This window comes from Columba livia, chromosome 20 (assembly GCF_036013475.1).
Source record: "Columba livia isolate bColLiv1 breed racing homer chromosome 20, bColLiv1.pat.W.v2, whole genome shotgun sequence".
Lineage (NCBI taxonomy): Eukaryota > Metazoa > Chordata > Aves > Columbiformes > Columbidae > Columba > Columba livia.
In genome coordinates this window covers 8,298,767-8,317,930 of record NC_088621.1, presented here as the reverse complement: position 1 = coordinate 8,317,930, position 19,164 = coordinate 8,298,767, and the positions used below count along the sequence as shown (strand labels likewise).

The 19,164-nt window shown below is 45.1% G+C and overlaps 1 protein-coding gene across 7 annotated transcripts in view; it reads left to right on the top strand.

Moving 5' to 3' along the window:
* Positions 1-19,164, top strand: part of AUTS2 (activator of transcription and developmental regulator AUTS2) — a 716,369-nt gene that overhangs the window by 229,845 nt on the left and 467,360 nt on the right. Inside the window, exon 1 of one of the 7 annotated variants that reach the window (XM_065036494.1) lies at positions 1,064-1,362. The exons of the other annotated variants lie outside the window; for them this stretch is intronic. Within the exon in view, the coding sequence (XP_064892566.1) occupies positions 1,315-1,362 (48 nt within the window). The 5' untranslated portion in view covers positions 1,064-1,314. Of the gene's footprint in view, positions 1-1,063; positions 1,363-19,164 lie in introns of those variants that run through there. 7 annotated transcript variants of the gene reach the window in all.

Here is a 19,164-nt window from a genome sequence, read left to right as displayed (position 1 = left end):
CATTTGGTGTCTTATGGAAGCATAAAGAAATTCAGCTGCCTGTGTGACAAATTCAGGTCCATCTGTTATTAGATGTGTTACTGAGGGCACATCTTTGTGCTTGAGATTTCTTACATTAGTTTCCTTGTGCATGTTAAAGTGTTTGGACATTGGATGCTGGGCCAGATAGTTCTGCTCCAGTGCAGCACTTTCTGTGCCCAGCGGAAATACAGTAGGCTGATTATATCCATCCTGTACTTTGCAACTTGATATTCGCTGCTCTGCGGTGTGCTTGGAGGGGGGAGATTTGCAGCGAGCTGCAACCAAATCAATGTGTCTCATTAAACCAGAGACGGGGAATCGGGCAATGTTTCTGAACAGACAAAAGAGCAGATTGACAGGTGTATTCCCAGGATTTTTTTATGCATTAGTTTCATATTGGGAGTGGTAGTTGGTTTGGGGTTTGTTTGAGGGGTTTTTTGGTGCCTTTTTTTTTTTTTAAGGATCTTTACAGATATTATTTAAAACGTTAGCCTGCCTGCATCAAAGCTTGACAAGTGGGTCTATAGAGAGAGGACTGAGAAGTGGGGGAGCAGAAGAGAGCCTGGCTCCTGATTGCTTGCTCTGCTTACATGGTGGCATTACTGCAGCTGCAGAATTGGAAAGGAGATGTTTGCTTTATGCTTAAGAGGCTTTATTGTTTCTAAACTATATATAGTTCTGTAATCTTTCTGTAGATGGGGGAGGGCATTGTGGGGCAGCCTCTGGAGCATCACCGCCCTCGGTGCTGGGAGCGCGAAGGGTTAACGGTGTAGGGTTCTCAGAATGGGCAAGCTCATTGTCAGAATAATGTTTAGCCAGGTGTTAATCTGTGTCTGGAGGGAAGTGCTGGAATTCATTATTCATCCCACTGGGGGAGGTCATGGTCCTGGGCGGCTGCCAGCGCCCGAGCCAGCCTCCTGGCTTTACTGACATGTGCCATCGGTGATGAATGCAGCTCAAGTCCATTTGAGGAATTCTCTTGTCAGGCAGCCAAGCCGAGAGCGGAGCGCGGAGCGGAGGCATTCGGCGAGCGCTGCTGCAGCGAGGAGATCGCGCTTGGCGCTGGGAGGGCAGGAGGGGACAAACTGGAACTGGGGAAGGAAAGCATCGGTTTTCCTTTCTGTCTTTTTAATTTTTTTGCTTTCTTTCTCCAACCCTCTGCTCCCCCTAAATACGGTGCTCCCCTTGGGAAATTACTGGCTCTGACGGAAAGAGCACCGGCACGCTGCTTTTCAGCAGCAGGATAGATTTGGGTTACTCTTCTGTTTTTTGACAAGGGCGGGAGGTGAGACAATGATCAAGTCAAGTTGGTTCTACGTCAAGTTCAAGTATGCGGAGAAGGTAAGTGGGTGTATTTTCTCCTGCAGCCTTTCCCAAGGGATTGCTGCGTGGTCGCCTGCAGCCCCTTCTGACAGCAGCTCTGGCCACCAGCGCAGCCAACGCCGCTGAGAAGTTTGGCTGGTGAATTTGTGTTTTGGTGGCTCGATGGATAACGCTGTGCCGAGAGCCGGCACAGCGCAGGGTGCGAGCCGTGTGACAGCTGCAACTTCAGCGTGGTGCAAGAGGGACAGGAAAGACAAGCTCAGATCTAATTCCTGCCGTGCCGTGTAGGGTAAAAAGAAAGATTAAAAAGGCAGCAGTAGAGATGTATTTGTTCCTCTAATGTGGAGCTTGCATGAGAGGAATATTTATTGTTCTGTAGAGCTAGTTATGTGAACTGCTTGTGTAGGGAAGTCAGTTCTTTTCTCTCCTTTAGTAACAAAGTAAATATATAATTATCTGTGTTTATTGATGGGGAAAAAAAGAAGTTGTGTTGATCAGAAAGCAGTGAGATGTATTCTAAGGCTGTTCGTGGAGGCTTTACTGTGGAACGTGCTGCATTTCTCATTGCGCAGAACACGATGCTTTCTGTTGGATTTTCATTATACACTCATCTTGCACTTGATCTCGCCTGTCCCTGGCGCCCAGATGCCTGGGGAAACAGAGGGACGGGGATGGGCAGAGGATGGACCAAGATTTCAGCAGGGACCTGCTTGCCAGTGATGCCTTTGCACCGAACATCTCCCCGAGGGTTTCCTGCCCCCGGTTCAAGGCTGATCTTGTTGCCGGTATCGCTGACACCCGCTCAGAGGATTTGGGTGTAGCATTGCAGTTCGCTTCGATCCAGCAAGACAACTTTCTTTGTGAAAATACTAAGAAGTCTCCCTATGTGTTCCCTAACCATCCTCGAGCAGTTAGCAACTTGTTATTCTTAAACCAGGAGGAAAACCCATGCATGTGCCGTTAGCCGGAAATTTTCTCTTCTGGCAAATAGTCCCACGTTGTTTTATTTCTTGTCTTTGTGCCTCGAGTTATACTGCGTACAGTGAAAGCATAGATATTTCATTTAACAGGATTGTCCTGTCATTTATCCCAGGCTGCGAATAGCATATCTAACGAAGCAGCAGATTTAACTGTTCCATTCTCATTTGTTTTGGGCAGTCTTACAAAGGCAATTTGAGTGCAAAATCCTCTTTATTAGGCAGTTATATTTTATCTCCTTGATGCTTCTCTGTAATAAATCTATGTTATTTAAAGTCATATCAGACCTATAAACATCTATATCGAAACAAATCAGAACTCTGTATACTTAGTATATGAAACTCTTCCTGGAAAGAAAAATGTCATCAAATCAGGAGTTATGTGACAGTGGGTGAGGTCAGCTATTTAAAATACCAGGGATTTATATATATACACATTTTTTTTTAAATACTCCTTGCAGTTGATCCAAAAAGCCCCCGAGTTCCCGAACAGAGCAGATAATGTTCCTGCTTTTCTGTCACCAGCTGATTTTGTGCCTGTGTTACATAACCTGTCATACCAGTTTTGTCAGAGACAGATATTTTTGAGATCTACAACCTGCGAAATTTGAACATGGATGAAATCCAGGAAACCCATTTAATCTGTATTCTTCCTTGAGTTACTTGTGCCTTACAAGATTTTCTTCCAGTTCACCAGAGGAATTGCCAAGTCTGTTCATCTGTTTGGGGGCGGGAGGTGGGGAAACCAACCCAAAACCATGATGCACACGTGCAGAAGGTCAAACACTGAAGTGCACGCCTGGTGTTTCACTGAATTTCATGTGCGATGGGAGACCGTTGCATGGAAATTAGGGTTTCCTAATGCAAGGCACTCGAGAAGTGGAGGCCTTGGCGGGGGACAGGGATGTTCCCTATTGCTAAAGACACGTTCGGTGTCATCATTCCTGTTGTGGTTGGTGCTTGGCTTATTCTGCGTAAGCTGCAAGAATGTCTGCGTGTAAAAGCCGTGCTGGTGCACTGAGGTGCGAATTGACGCTGAATTTATGGACCTGGTGCAGTTCTCTGGCTGCGCCCCGTGGGTACAGGCTCCATGGAACAAATGTAACCGCGTTGGTTAAGCAGAGTTACATCAAATTGTTTTGCAACTCTTCCTGGTTGTCAAGGTTTTAGAAATGGTTTGATGTTAGCTAAGCTGAAGAACCTTTGAAATTCTCCAACCAGCTTTGTACAGCAGTTTGTCTCAATGGATTTCAGATCTCGGTTGCAGATGCAGTTTCTCATTGCCGGTTGCCACACGCGTAGGCTGCTGCAGGAGCCAGTGTTCCCTCTCCCAGCCGCGTGGTGATGGGTGTCCGGGAGCCGATCCAACTGGAACTGAACAGGTCTTATTCCATTTTTCGGGCTGGCCTTGTTTGCAGTCGGATCCGTGTGTGTCCCAGTTCACCCTGAGTGTGCAGCCTTAAAGGACGTGCCTGAAAATACCTGGTTGAGGGTGAGTAGAAAGGACAGTGATGTTGCCTCTGGCAACAGACTGGGAAAATGAAATTAAGTTTGCTCTCATTTGAAGTGTTATATAATCTCTGTTTAAGGGAGGTCATCGAAGTTAGGGAAAGGTTGAGTCTCTGCCCTCCTGTCAGTGCAGTATCTCCGTTAGATCAGAACTCGAACTGCTTTCCCTGTGTGCCACAACACTGACGTTGCTCCGCTCCCTCTTCATTCTCTGGCAAAGAAGTTCACTGACATTTTTATTAGCTGGTTGGCTTTGCTGAAGTTGACATCCTTGCCTTTGGCCATCACAATTGCTTTTTTTTTCCTTTGATTCACTTTGGAAGATTTTGCTGTCTGAAGACTCCTCTGTGACAAAGCATATATATTTATGTATGTGTCAGAGCTAACTGCAGGCAGCTTGTATATTGTAAAATATTCCTTCACATATAGATAGTCAACCTGGTGTATTCTCTTAGCATCACTACACTTACTACCATAAACTGTTCTGTTGGTTGTGTTTGAAGGCGGCTTGTCCCACCTGGGTTATCTGCAGCCTCCGCAGACACACCTGAACCAAGCTTTTGTGGTATAACTTGTCTGAGCTTGCAGGAAATTCAACCCTCACGGGCCTTCTGGGGGCTTCCAAACACATTACATCCACCTGGCACACTTACATATACTTAGTACATGAAACACGCTTCATATACTGAAATATCTCCATCAGCTTGTGTCATCTGCCTGCTTGTGCAGGAGAAAAAATCAGTGGCCAAGTGGCCTGAGAAATGGTCTCAAACTGTCCTTGGATGATCGTGTTTTACCCACAAGACACGATGGAACTGGAAACAGAAGAGGGAGATGCTGGATAAACTGATGTACTTTGTGTTAATTTGCTCAAGTCATCCAAACATTTGTGTTATGTTGTGTTAGACAACTGTAAAACCATTTCACAGCAGCGTATTTTTAATTGTGATTAAAATAATCAGATAATCAAACTAACTAAAGTAGAAATCCGCACAACTTCTTCTTGAGTCTATTATCAAGTTAATTGCAAACATTCTATTGTATAAACTTCAAGGGAGCCTACTGGAAGAAAAACCCAAAAGTTTTTATGTTTACCTTTTCAAAGATTTAATATAAGGTCACTTGGGCCTGAGCCATTTCTACATAATAATCATATTCAGTCTGAGTGCATTCACACTGTAATTAAAATTCAGCAGCTTCATACGAATAATAGTGCTGACACGAGGGAATCAGTTTGATCTGAGGGGGAAAAGGAAAGGTAAGCGCTTGGAAATGGTGAAATTCTAGTAAGTGTGGGAGGTGTGGGGAGAGGCAGCAAGAGTGGGCAGCCGGCTTCGTCTGCTGCTTGGGGAGCTTATGGATGATGTTGGAGGACTTGAAAGGCTTTGCTTTGGCCTTGAAAAGCCTGCCCCTTGTTTCAGGCTCATTGATAGATATTGCTGAACTGAAGTGAAACTTAATTTTCCTGTTCCCAGCAGTGCCCAAGGGAGGGAAGTGCTGTATTCCTAGCTGGAAAATTAGATTAAAGCACCCAGTACCTACATACAGGGTACATTCATTTCTTCCTCTATCATAAGACTCCTGCTACTCTGAAAGGCAGTTTATGGTTTTGACAGCTAAAATAAAAAGCCTTAAGGACAAGCAGCCACTTTGAATGTTCGAAGGGCTTCATTTCCAGCAGAAAGATTTCAATTACAGTCATTTTCCTTGAGTAAGTACAAAGAGGTAAATGGAACCCCTGTTTCAAATGTTAAACTTGCAGACTACATTATTACCCGTTGTACTTTGAAAGTAAAGGATAAAACCAATCTAAATCAAAGCCTTGATTCTAAATTACTTTTTAAGAGGATGATGAGGTCTGCACCCAGTAATTCAGGCCCTTGGTACCCAGCAGCACATCGGGTGGGATTTCCATTAGGTTGTGTTGCTTTTCCGGGAGGATCGAGGCAGGAAAAAGCACCAATAGCTGCAGCTTGAAAGGGCTGTTGTGCAGCTGGAGATTCACGTATGGCTGTGTTTTTAAAGAATTTAGGGTTTTTTTTTCTTTCTTCTCTGACTTTGCTCGTTATTTGTCTTGTTTTTCATACCAGTAATTTGAGAAAGATTTGGTTGTTTATCTCCTGTGTGGCACAAGCTCTCCTCCCTCCCGCTCCCCGCAAAAAGCTTTTTCATGTGTGGACCATTTCTTCCCCTTGCTGAGGTAGGGAACACATTTTCAAACGTCCGTGTGGCTTTTTTTTAGACCAGTTATTGAAATGTGCGCAGTGTTTGTTTAACACCGGTGCGCAAAAGAACCGGATAGCCAAGATGATAAATCAGTCTGGTGACCTGAGCTCGCTTGCAATGTTTTTGTTCCCCGGAATGATGAACTGTCCTAGAAATCTGTCCCTGGGGCTCGGTCGAGTTTGGGGATAGCAGCCTCAGTCGGTGACTTTTTGGGTCAAACCTGCGCCCAGAGGCATCCGAGGGTGCATGGAGGGAACCAGTCCAGGGACGCTGGTCCTCTCGGTGCTCAGACCATCCTTGCGAGTCCCTGGGAGGGGGGAACCCACCTGCTTTTTCTCCAGAAGTGTTCACTGGTGCTAATTGTGCTAAATTTTATGTGGGTTTTTTTGCTGTTTCTTACCCTCGTTACTCTGTAGATGGATTCCTGGAGATATGAAATCAGATGTTATTCCTTAAGTTGATGGAGATGGCGAGCAAAGGGGTTTGTCTTTCCAGATTACTCTGCACAGACACCTAGTTCAGTACTTTTACCGCTTTTAACCGCTGAATTTTTTCTTAGCTGCCTACGAATATTAAAATTTGTATTTTTTTAAAAATGGTGTTGCAGCTGTCACTGCCAGGGTTTTAGGGAAATGGGTGAGATTTGTCATTTTATGTGCATGCGCACAGATATTGGGCCTACTCAACGGACTCAGGAGCACGGTGATTACAGATGTGCCCTTTGGGAGCCCGTGCTGGTTTGACTCAGCGCTCACCTGCCCGGTTTGCTGGCAGCCCAATGGCAGAGAGCTGCCTCGCTTCAACTTTTGGCTTTTCTTCTCACGTTATGATTTTATCTGGCATTTGTGCGAACACAGAGGTGTTTGCTGACGGTGCTGCACTCGGCTTAGGGCTGGCCAGTGGATCTGAGCGATGGCTTTGCTTTATTTTGGCCTAGATGGCTGGGTTTGGCCAGCGGCGAGCACAGGCTCCTATCTCCATGGCCTCACGTGCCCAGGGAAGAGTGGTCAGGGTGGAAACCCAGGTAGGACAGCGAGAAAAAAAAGCCCTGTTTCATTATTCCAATGTAAATTTTTCATCAAATGTATTTTCTTCTGTTAAGCAACTTTTACAGCCCACTGCACAAAACAGACAACCAAAGAACTTTGCACAATGAGCTGCATGTAATAGGGTAGCAACGCATCCATTACACATTTTTAGGTGTGTGATGCATTTAAATCCATTTTTGTGTGCATGGCAGTGTAGCTTTCACAAGGTAATTAGAATTTGCATAGTCTTGCTTTCCTGGCTCCTTAGGTTTTCTTCAGATTGCCATGCTTTGGAGAGCTTCATTAGAAGTAGCCTCTTGTAACAAGAAGGAAATAGAATTTAAAATACTAATGTATTATACGAATACAATTTAAAATACGTTAGGAAAGTGGGAGCTTTGTATCTAAAATGCTTGTATGATGTTTGGCCTCGGTGAACACTGATCTTAGCGCAGCGCGATTGAAGAGCTGGGAGATGACAGACCAGGTCTGTCTGGGGGACTCTTTGGGGCTGGGACCACAGAGGAAATCTTGTGAGTGGCTCTTTGGGACGCAGCTTTTGCTGTGTAAACCTGCGGTACGTTTAACGCCGTAACCAGTAACATGTGGGTTCTTGATAGATTAATATTCAGGACACAGTAGATGAGAGAGGCTGGCTGGGGGGATGTCACACGCAATCTGTTCATCTAGAGTTATTTTCTGCTTGAAACCAGATTCACCAATTCTGTAGATGGGAAGGGAAAAAAGTATTCTATGGACTTACCCGGATTTTATATTATTTTTAATTTCTTTCCCCCTGGATGTCATTTGCCTGAGGGCTGGTTCTGCCCTTTAATTATTTAAGAACTGGGTTTTGTTTACAGTTTGTAATAAAACTGATAAAAGATTAACAAGGTGCTTGTGAATCATTTTAAGCAAATTAAAGCTTTGAAAGACTTACAACAGCAAATATTTGAAAATTGTAAAGCAGAAGAATAAGAACAGACCAGATCAGATAATCAAGTTATTGGATTTGTTTGGGAGAAAAAAATAATCTTGTTTGCAATTGGATGGGAAAGCAGCATTGCCTGCTTTATCAAATATTTATGCGTGCTCTTTTAGCGAATTTGAAGATCCTGGTTGTATGAAACACCACTGGTTATGTTAATGTTTTATTACGGCGTGGGGTGGCTGCACAAATAGAGTGTGGGCTGGAGAGGGGGATTTGGAGCTGGAAGCATGCGTGTCTAAGCCTGTGCTGAAGCACCTACATCCCTTATGCTGCTTTTAAGGACTGTGCTGCCTGTCCCCTCAAGCAATTCTCACACCCTATATGAAATTATAGACTCTGAGCTGGTTTCCATGCAAGAGTGAAATCAGGGAGGTTTTAGCTCTGGTTCTGTGCAAGAATGAGATCTTGGAGTTATAAGGGATATTTCCATCAAAACCATCAGCACAGCGCTCGCTAGCAATAAAAAAAGACTAACCGTCTCAAATATTAGCAAAGGTGCAAAGTGTGGACCAGGGAACATTGCTCTGGTGGAATAGAAATCTCTGATATAGCTGCATGATGGATATATTGTGCAGCTCTCGTGCTCCTCTCTCCAAAGCCCAAATGAACGAGAACCCTTCGGCTGGGGACACAGATCAAGGACATCAAAGGGAGTTGGTAAGAGCCACGTTGGAGATCAGAAGTGGGTGGTTCTTTGTGTTGACCCGCGCAACTGGTTGTTGAAGGAAATCGTGGGTGCTAGAAGCTTACAGGGCTTCTGGGAGAGCGCAGCAATTAATGGAAGAGAAATGAACTGGTTTCCACTGGGCAGGCAGAAACCCCATCAGGAGCTCGGTGAGCTGGAGACTACTGGAGTTGGAAGCAAGAGGGAAAGATGTACATATATAAATAGAGATGGGAGTATTATATATACTTAGCCTATTTTTGTTCTCTTCCTTTGGACACCCATTTATGGCCACCCTTGGAAAGAGGATGCTGCCCAAACTCAGCCTTTGATCTGGCCCAATGCAGTTCTCTGTGCCGACGGTGCTGGGGCAGCTTATTCTGAAACATCCCGTCTTAGACCATGAGTCCTGTATAAAACTGCTGTTCTTCAGTGTCCCCCAGGCTTAGCAGCTATGGATTGGACTGTGGCTGTTACCTTAAAACAAAGGCTCATCATGTAGTGACTACAGCTTAGTATTAATAGCTGGATCCCTGATTTTCTGCTCAAAGTGCTCTGGGACTTCAGAGAAGATCTCATTTCCCTTCTTCTATGTGCTTCATTTTCTCCAACCATAAAATGGGTGTGGATGCATGTGTGTTATCTGTATTATTATCTATGCAGTATTTTGGGAGAACTACAATGCATTACTTTGAAGTTATTGAACAAGATACAGTACCAAGAGGAGTCAAGCAGCATTTCAGTTGCAGGGTCCCCAGAAAAGTTTCAAGATGGATCAATTATTGCATGACACAGCTCTTTAGCACCCCAGTGAAAGATTAGTACAAACCTTTAAGCCTAAATTATGTTTGCAATTGAATGAGGTGACAAGAAGCTTCTGGGGCAGCTGAGGAGAGTTTGAGTCTAATTAGATGGAGTCATTTTATTCCTTCGGAAAAGAGCTGTGAAAGCCAACACGGTAACACAGCGGGTTCAAAGGTCTGTGTGTAGATCCTAATCTGCTTAAAGGATGGGGTAGCATTTCACTGACTGTATCATAGACTCGGGTTCAGTAACCAAATCGTTTCTTTCTTGAACCTCCAAATATTAACTGTGAAAGAAGGCAGAGAAATTTAAAGGAGGTGAATTAATATCTGCCTACATGCAACTGCTACCTGTGACTCCGTGATAATGATAGAAATAGCCTAAACCTGGTATTTTTTTACGTGCTTTTCAGTTGGCGTCGTTGCATGGCTTTGATGGCAGCTCTACCATACCTTGTTAAAGTTCTCCTTGGAGGCAAATACTCTGTAGGTCTCAGCAATGTTTTAAAAGGAGCTTTTGCTTTCCCTTATGGTTGATTTTTTCCATTTTGCTCTGCAAATGAATCAGAGCCAGGCTGAGCTCCCCGTGCTCAGGGCTGATGGCCGTGTTGGGAGAGGGCAGTGTGGCCCCATTCTCGGGGAGCAACGTGGGGTACATGTGGGTTACATTACTCCGTAGCTTTATACAAACAGTATTTGTAGCTTCTAGTGTTCTACATAATACAGATGTTAGAGATGAATAGATAGTGTTTCTGTTTCCTTGTTTAGTCTTCTGTAATTTTGCAGTGTTGTGATCAATCTTTGTCCAGCCTTCCTGAAACTTCACTTGTGTTTAGTGTATTCTCTCTGATTGTCAGTGATCTCCTTTAAAAACCGAGGATCCGTTCCATCTGGTCCCAGGAACTTGGCAGCTTGTGTGGTGAGCAATAGCTGATTTTTTTGCTGTGCAAGTACAGAGAAGTCAATTCATGGCTAAAAAGATTAAGATCCCTAAATCAGAAAAGCTGGAAAAATACAACAGTTTCAGCTATGCCAAGGAAGGGCTTCTTGTTGGATTTAAAAAATCTTATGACAAGTTGAGAGAGAGAGATTTGGAAGTGTAATTCAATTCTGTTGTCAATCCAGGAGAGTTAAAGCTGAAACTGTGTTAGAATACATTAGCGGCACTGCCTGGACAGGGAAAATCAACTGCCTCTTGGAGACAATTTTGTGCTGGTTTCCATTCTGCCTCAATTTGTTATGACCTGGTTTGGATTTCCTAATTTGCTGTCCCTGAGGTTCATCACCTGGTGTGTTCAGAAAAGGTCTCTGCTTCTGAGTCCAAGGACACCCCTTCCAAAATAAACCGTGTTCTGCAGCAGTGAGGAACTGGCGAGTGGGATGCTGAGATGGAAAGGGGTCAAGCTGGCGAATTTGAAGAGAGAGGCGTCCATATGGTACGTTGGAGGTGTTACGGGTGCCTTACACTCAGAGGAAGCATCTCCTCTTCTCACCGGGGATTGGCAGCCATCGGGCATGGTGCTGCAGTTCTCAGTGATGGGATCTCTGGGAGGTGGGCGGAGGGACCTGCTTTTGGGCGGTGGTGATGGGTGCTGTGGATGTGAAAACTTGTAGTAAGGGCAGCGCTTTGCAGCAGAGCAATGCTGGTTCCCTTCGCCCACCTGTCGGCTGAGGCTATGCCATCGGACCCACCTGCTTCCCAACCTTTTTTTTTATCTTCTTCCATGTAAAAAGGGGAAAACAGAGAGAAACTGACATAATTTTATGTCCTTGGGTGGAGGTGCAGGTTGAAGTGTTGTTGTTTGGTCTCCGAAAATGGGCTTGTTCAGTGCTCAGATATCACTGCAGTGTGTTAGTGGGAGGAACTGGGAGTGCAAAATCCCATTTCTGTCATGGCACGGATGGAAGATTATAAACAGGGATGGGGGTCCTCCTACTGTCAGTGGTGGGGGGTTCCTGACAGAGATGCTGCTTTTGTGATCTCGTGGAGCAGTCATCTCTGAGACCAGTAGCAAGTATTTTCTGAAATCTAGTTCTGCTTTGAGATATAGAGGGAAAATTTGTGTAACTCCGTAGGTCTTCGTTAGACTGGATTTAGGGCTTGGGTAGAAGTTGTGGAGCAACTTCACCAGCGTTTTCAGTTATAGACATTGCCTTCTTGCAGCTTCACAAGGCAGATGGGTGAGTGAAGAGCCTGTATTACTGGGATCAGTGAGAAACAGATGTGAAATTTCTTATGTGATACTGAATATTACACTGTGTATTTGCATCTTTTAATACCTGACTTGACATCAAGAATGAGGTGATTCTGTATAGCCCCACTGGCTCTGCTGTAAAATGCTGCTAAAGCTTTGATCAATGAAGCTAAGCCTTTCACTTCCCAGATCTTTCCTGAGTCTGCCCAAGGCCTCAGCATCATTTTATCAGTGTGTTGGTGTTGGGATCACATGCAGCTGTGACCTACAATCCCAGCAGAATACAGATAGCGGCAACCGGACAGCTGCGGATCAATGCCATCGTCTGAGGATGGCTTTTTAAGGGAAGAATAATAGTATCTTATCCTGAAAGATCCTAGCGTGTCATGCAATTAATCTGTCTCTAAAATGAAGTAAATACCTCCCTTTGCACGTAAGACCAGTCTTAGGAGCCTGAGGGACTTGCCCAGAGACCCGTGGTGAACTGAACACGAGGGTGAGGTTTCTGGCCTGGGTTTGGCTGGGTCGGGTTTATCTTTCATTTCAGAGGGGTCAGGGTTTCACCTCGGCGTTGCCTCGTCTGGTCTGACACGATTCACGTGTCTGTAGAAGGCAGACTCTCCTTTCAAAAGAAACACAATGGCGTTTGTTATATCAACATTTTAGCAAACACAGGAACAGATACCCCGGAGCACAAGTCCCTGTTTCTTGACAGAGCTGAAAACATTCCAACAGCTGAGCCGGGCGCTGCTGCAGAGGTTCTGCCCTGCCAGCTGGGTCAGTGCTGGCTGGGGCTTCCCTGCTGAACACATTTCCCTACTGGAAAACAGCATTAAATTACATAGGTATCAGCCTGATACTCTGAGAGCTGAATGTCAGTGCTAATAAACCAGAGGCTCCATCCTTCCCACAGGACCTTTGGAATCAATGGAAAGCTGCGTCCTCTCTTTCCCAGCGGGGAAACGTTCCCCCCATGCTGCTGCACTGTCTGCGCTCGGAGTGAGCGAATCCGCTGATTGACGGGATGGCTCCCAGCGCTACAGCAGAGGAACTGACCTTAAACACCGGGGTTGTGGTTACATTTTGATTGTAAGAACATACATATATATATATATATATATATATATATATATTTTCTTTCACATTGCCCTAGCAGCTTGGCTTTCTGTATGTATTTTTTTGAGGTCTTAACCCCTTCCTGCCCTGAGGTGGAATTAGATAAGCTTTAAAATCCATTCAATGTCTTTTTTTTTTTTAAAAAAAAAGAGCGGGTAAAGCACAAAAGGTGACCTTTCAAAGTTGCCTGTAGAAAAAGATCTCTCTTATTATGAGCCTAAGGTAATTAGCTTTATTTTTGGCGTTGCCTTATATGAATTGTTGATGTGTCCCAGCTGGCTGTGGAAATGCCTGGTGCCAGCTGGCGTGCGCTCCCCAGACCGCTTGGCCATGACCTGGGAGCACTAGACTCCGTGGTGAAGTTTGCTCTTCCCATCAAGCATTCGCTGAGCACGTGTCCCCTTCTGCAGGCAAATATTATCAAATATTGTAGGTCTCTGTGGCTGGAGAAGATCGTGTGTCAGTAAGCACAGAAACTCGAGGCTGCTAGGAAAGAAAAGAAAAGAAAATAATTAATTACTCTGATAGTAAATTTTTACTGCCTGTTTTTTTGCAGGCTGGGAATTAAAGGACATTGATGTTACTGTGTTGTGTGGCAAATTGGCTTAAATGGATCCCTTGCCCATTTCTTTGAACAGTTGAAAATTGAAGGCTGGCTGAGTGCAGGAGCTGAGATTAGGACTCCAGGGCTATGGGCAACATCATCAAATGTACATGTGTGCAGCTATTCTTACTGAGTGTGCCCGAGGAGTTGGTTTGAGTCCTCTGGGTCACATGCAGGCACCTAAGAGGGTGAACAGACATGGTTTCTTTGAAATGACCCTTTGCTGATGGATCTAACGTGGGCTGGTTCTCTTTCCCCCCTCTGCTTCTCCCCGTTGCAGTCACACCTCGGCGGCTGGGTGGGTTTGGATAGTGTCCCCTCAGCTCCTCCACAACACCCAATGATCCCTGTTGTCCCCGATTTAACAGCTGACGTTTCCACCGCGCACAAAGAGCAGCTGTCAGAGGTTATTAACCACGGCTGAAGCACGCGGATGCGTGTTGCAAAGAATGCCGCCCGTGTTTGCGTTTCGTCTCTCCGTGTCCAAAGAGGACGGGGCTGTTGGTCTCCTATTACTACTACTGTCATAAATTCAGCAAATATTTTAAGCAACAGTGAAAAACTAAACGCAGATATTGTTGTGTAGATGTGAACCAAAGTGCTTGGCTCTGCCGCGGCTGTGTTCTGTAACCTATTTCTGGGTGTAATTACCCTCCCTATTACCATTGTGGCTGTTAGGGTCTAGCAGTAATCAGGTTTTGGCACGAGATAGCGCTTTGTGTCTGCAAGCCCTCCAATCTAATCAGGAGGGAGGATCGAGCTGTAGCAGGTTGATCAGCCGTGGCGTGGGCTGCTCCGAGGCCGATGGCACTGACCGCGTGCTTGGACCCAAAGAGCAAAGTCCGAGCTTTTTGAGCCTTAAATTTCAACATATCAAGCATTTGAGGTGAGACTGTTGCAGTCAGTGGGCAAAAAATTAGCTCTGATATAAATGGTGTGTAGTATAATACATGAGATAATAGGTCAGTGTCTCAAATCCACCAGTTGTAGCATCTGGTCCATCTGACGGTGGCAGGGCTGGTGCCAGCAGAAGGAAGGCCCTGGGAGGCAGATGTGGGATAATCTCTTCTCCATCTTAAATCTCCTCCTGGTTTAAACCCTGAGAACAAGCTTTAATAGCCTTCTTAAGGGGTGCAGTTCATTGAATTCTGCTTGGATTACAGCTTGTTCCACTTGGCTTGATTTGGTTCAGCAAGGAATTGGGAACAAACTTCAGATGATTCATTATGAATCGGGGATGAGCTCAGAACAGGCTTTGATATGTATTACTGTGAAATGAAAAAAAAGTCACATTTATTCCTGTAGTTGAGTGTAGGCACTTCATACGCTTTCAGAGGATCACTTGAATGCCTCAGCTGTGGTAGTTGGGCACGGCACTTCTGTGCGGCATCTCTTAAAAAGGACATATTTTCTGGCCAGCTCAACGGGATAAGCTCTATGCCTAAATGTGGATGTGAAACCCCGCTGCAGTTATTCCCTTGCTTACACAGACCTTGGGGGTCATTCCTGCTCCTTCCACTTATCTAAATGCATCAGCTGTCATTTCTTACATACAACTTGTGTGGCCCAGTGTGGATTTTTTTTCCTTTTTCCCCCTTAAAATAAACTGAGGCCACTTCTGCCGGAGTGTAATCTCTCCTGTGGGTTAGTAATGAAATGCTGGTAGATGGAGGGATAGGAAAGTACAGGAATGACTTACTCTAGGAAGATCTCTTTAGAGTAGTCACCAGGATTTGTTTACAGCACTGTCTGGAAACTTGCACATTGGGGTGGGTCAGAGCAGGCAGGAACTATTCTCCTGGGATCAGCAGGATGTGCCATGTGAAACAGGCTGCGGAATACGTCGTACTTACTTGCATTCCATACATACACTCCTTCTGCAGCCTCACCTTCTCCTTCAGACTTTCAAATATGCCTGATCTGAATCAGCTTAAGGGTTTTTATTTTCCCTTTCCTTTGTTAGAAGTTTAAGCCCTGTGAAAATCCTGTAGAAAAGCCTCATTGTTGGACAGTCCCCGATAGCATCAGCTGCCAGTTTATCTTTCATGTCGCGCGGTGGCTCCTGTTACTCCCCAGGGGCGCCCGGCCCGGAGGGTTCCCATAGTTTGGGTGGCTTTTGACCCCCGAGAGTCCTGAGCTGGTTTTGGGTCCTCAATAGCTCTCTGTTATCGGCCTCCCAAATATTGGTGTACCTATCAGAGCCTGGCACCCGTCAGGGCTGTGGGCGGCCTTAAGATTCATCATTGGTAGCTCACATGCTTTTTCCTCTTTAGAGAAAACAAGCACTTTTTGTTTAAGTTCACTAATGTTTGGCAAAGAAATATAGTAGTAATTATACACGCAGCCTCCTCCCCCAGCCCGTACCTCTCATTCCCAGTTTTATAAAAGCAGCGAGCACTGGAACTGAAATAAATGTCATGAATGAATAATAATTTCTTTCATTTACACAGTAATTAAACTTGTTGAATACAGATTTAATGCTTTAGTGCACACTATTTAATTTGAGTGGTAGATCCAGGCTTTTGTTAAATTCAGGAAGGAAAAAATGAAATATCTACCTGACTATCAATGCGCTTTGTTGCAAATGCGTTTTGTGTTTTGTTTTATTTTGTTTTTCTAAAATGGTGCTGGAAAAGGGCAGGTCATGTTTTCCAGAGTGTCGATTGGAGTCAGCTCTATGGATCTTCGCGAATGTACTTAGTGGACTGTGTTTCAGGATGGGGCAGAGCTGTAACTCCCACACCTTACGGCTTCTGGGGCTCCTCAGCATTTCTGAAAACTTCATTATGAGTGTAGATGCACCACCTTATGGATTTTACTTTCCACAGCATTTATTATCTTTTCTCCTTCTGTGCAGTCTTTAAGTGCAAATCCCCCATGATTCAGCTTCTCCTCCTTCCAAACTGAATACAGGGCCACAGGTCCAGCAATATATATATATATATATGTATACATAGTGCCATGGTCTACAGCAAAGTTCTCCTCCAGCTTGGTGTGCAAAGGACGCATTGAATAGTTACAAGGATGGAGGTGTTGGATGTTTCAGACACAGGAACAGAAGGCAGATGGCAGAGGTGCCTGTTACCTGACGAACTCTTTGCCCGCAGAAGTGAAGTCAGGGATTTTTTTAAAGGAAAGGCAAGACACTTAAGTTGGATGTGTTGTGGGCAATCCTGATGAACTTGAGGATGGGAGCAGTGACAGTGCTGGGGAATGCTTTGGTTACTTGTTGGGCGTGGGAATTTTGGGAGGAACCATCCAGTCTTCACTCCAGGAAACCACAAAGCAACCCCTGTGCTGCCATGGGCCTCAGCCCAGGATTCCTTTATTTTCACTTTGGTTGGAGGCTTCGGGATGTCTGTCCAGGAGGAAACACTTGGCCAAGGAGCAGAGGTTGATGTTCGGTGTGTTCAGTCTGGCCCTTTGTCTCACATCTTGATGGTTCATCTTTTTTCAAGTTTTCTGAATTTTATGTTGTGGTATTTTTTGAAATACAGACTTGTAATAGAGTTGTTCTTCTTTTCTGTGAGCGTACAATCTCCCAGATCCTATGAACTGGTGTGTCTGCACGGTTCTGCCATCGAGCTGCAGTGGGGGGTTGTGTGGATGCTGAGCATGGCAGCTCACAGCGACTCCTGTGCATCTGAGCACTTGCTGAAAAGCACTTTGGAATTTTCTAGGTTATGAAGCTGGTTTATTGATTTGACAGGGGCCGGTGCTTAGTCCTCATTCCACTGCGATGGGCACTTTGGTTCCTGAATATTCCCCAAGTAGGTTGAAGCAGCTCAAAGCAACCCTGTTCTGATGGACACTGTAGGAGGGGAAATCGTGAGGGGCTGCAGGAGATGTGCAGGCATGTGAGGACAGGGGGGTTAACAGCAGTTTTGTACCCGGGGCTTGCGAAGGTGCCTGGTTGTCACAGGTGAAGGCAGCAGCATTTGCAGCTGGTTTTCCCGCCACCTCCCTGGTTTTGTCACCTCACCACTTGAAGCTCATGAGCCCTGCAGGTGTCATTAGATGAGTGCACGACAGGATAGGTGCACGTGTCTAATTAAGATTCATTAAGAGGAGCTCCCAGGACTCAGAGCATTTTAGAGGGAAAACCCATCAACATCTGAAGACATCGCTGCAGGTTGTGAGCGTGGATTTGAGTCGTGGGGCAGCTGTTAACCGAAGAATCGCAATCACTGAGTCCCTCGGGAGCTTTCCCAGAACACTCTTCTCAAAAGCCAGACAAAGTATTTAATCGTCATACACCCAAGGATGCTTTTTTTTCCCTGTTTTCTGTTCTCTGGGGACTGACATCTACAAATGTGCGTTGGTAACTTCATTTTCTTTCTTAGTCAGGGAACGAGAGGCACTTGGGCTGTTTGGTTTATAGCTGTGCTATCAGCCGCCTGCACGTCTGGAGATGAAGGTGACAGCTTGAGATTTGTGAGCCTAATTGGCATACAAAAAAAAAATCCGCTGGGAAATGAATTATTTCCAATTATCTGTAGATTTGGCTTTGTTTCATGGAGACAAATATAGTTACTTGGTGACTTAATTACAACTTCTTTTTTAGAGATTACAAGATTTTTAAAAGGATATCATTATTAACAAGATCTTGAGCCTATATTTGGAGATTCCATAATTACAACTATGGCTATATTTGTTAGCTTAGAAAATAATCTGTGGAAGCTTTTAATTAAAATCACACAATTTATTCTTGCAGATATGCTTTCAAGTACCACCCTTGGATAATGGGACCTTTAATTGTTAGATGTGAAGTAATACAAGATGCACTGTGCTAGAATAGTGTCACAATTAAGGCGGAGACAGATCAGCATGAAAAATAGTCTTCAGCTGCTAGTTAAGAGGATGAGAGAATGAGCTGGGTGAAGTAGCCAACTGTCCACATCTCAACCCATCCTCCTCTCCGAGACAAGTTTCTCACAGTCCTACCAGGCAGATCAGAGAGCAGATGGGTAGAAAAAGTAAGATATTCTACATCCTTATTGTTTCTGTTGCTATTAGGGGCATACAAATGTGAGGACAGATCTGAAATTGCTCCTTTCTTAGCTGAAGACCCCCAGTCGCTGTGGTTTACACCCCTGGGGTTAGCCAGGCGGTTTTGTAGCAGCCCAAGGTGAAGGTTGGGTCGGATGTCCCTGCCGTGCCGTTTCCCCGTGGCACCCCAGCTTTGGGAACGGTGAGCGCAAACCCCGAGATGGATCCGTGTCACTGGGGTGACATTCCCCAGAACATCCATCTGTCCTGGTGAGAGGGGCCAGATGAGTTACGTGACTCGAGAGTGCCCGTCTCCATCACCGCACCCCAGCCGGGACTGAAGTGAGAAATGCCTGAGCGATGCCCTGTGACTCCAGTCATGCTCCGCTTCCAGTAACGTCTGTGTCGTTTTTAGCACATTTTGTGCACAGGGATTGTATACTATGGAATGCCTGTTTCAAAATTCACCTAGGAAAACACGTATTACTCTTGCCACTCTCTTATGATAGACTTACTGTAGATGCCTGAAGTGCTGAAAATATTAGCAAAGACTCATCTGTAAAGCATCTCCACAGTGATCACTGTGTTATTTACCCTTTAACTGTAGTTACCCCACCAGACCTACTGGGCATCAGCATTTTCATAGACAGGGTACTCCTGGTACTGTTCAGGAGTTCACTTCATTGCTCCTGGGATACAGCAGAGCAGAAAAGCACCG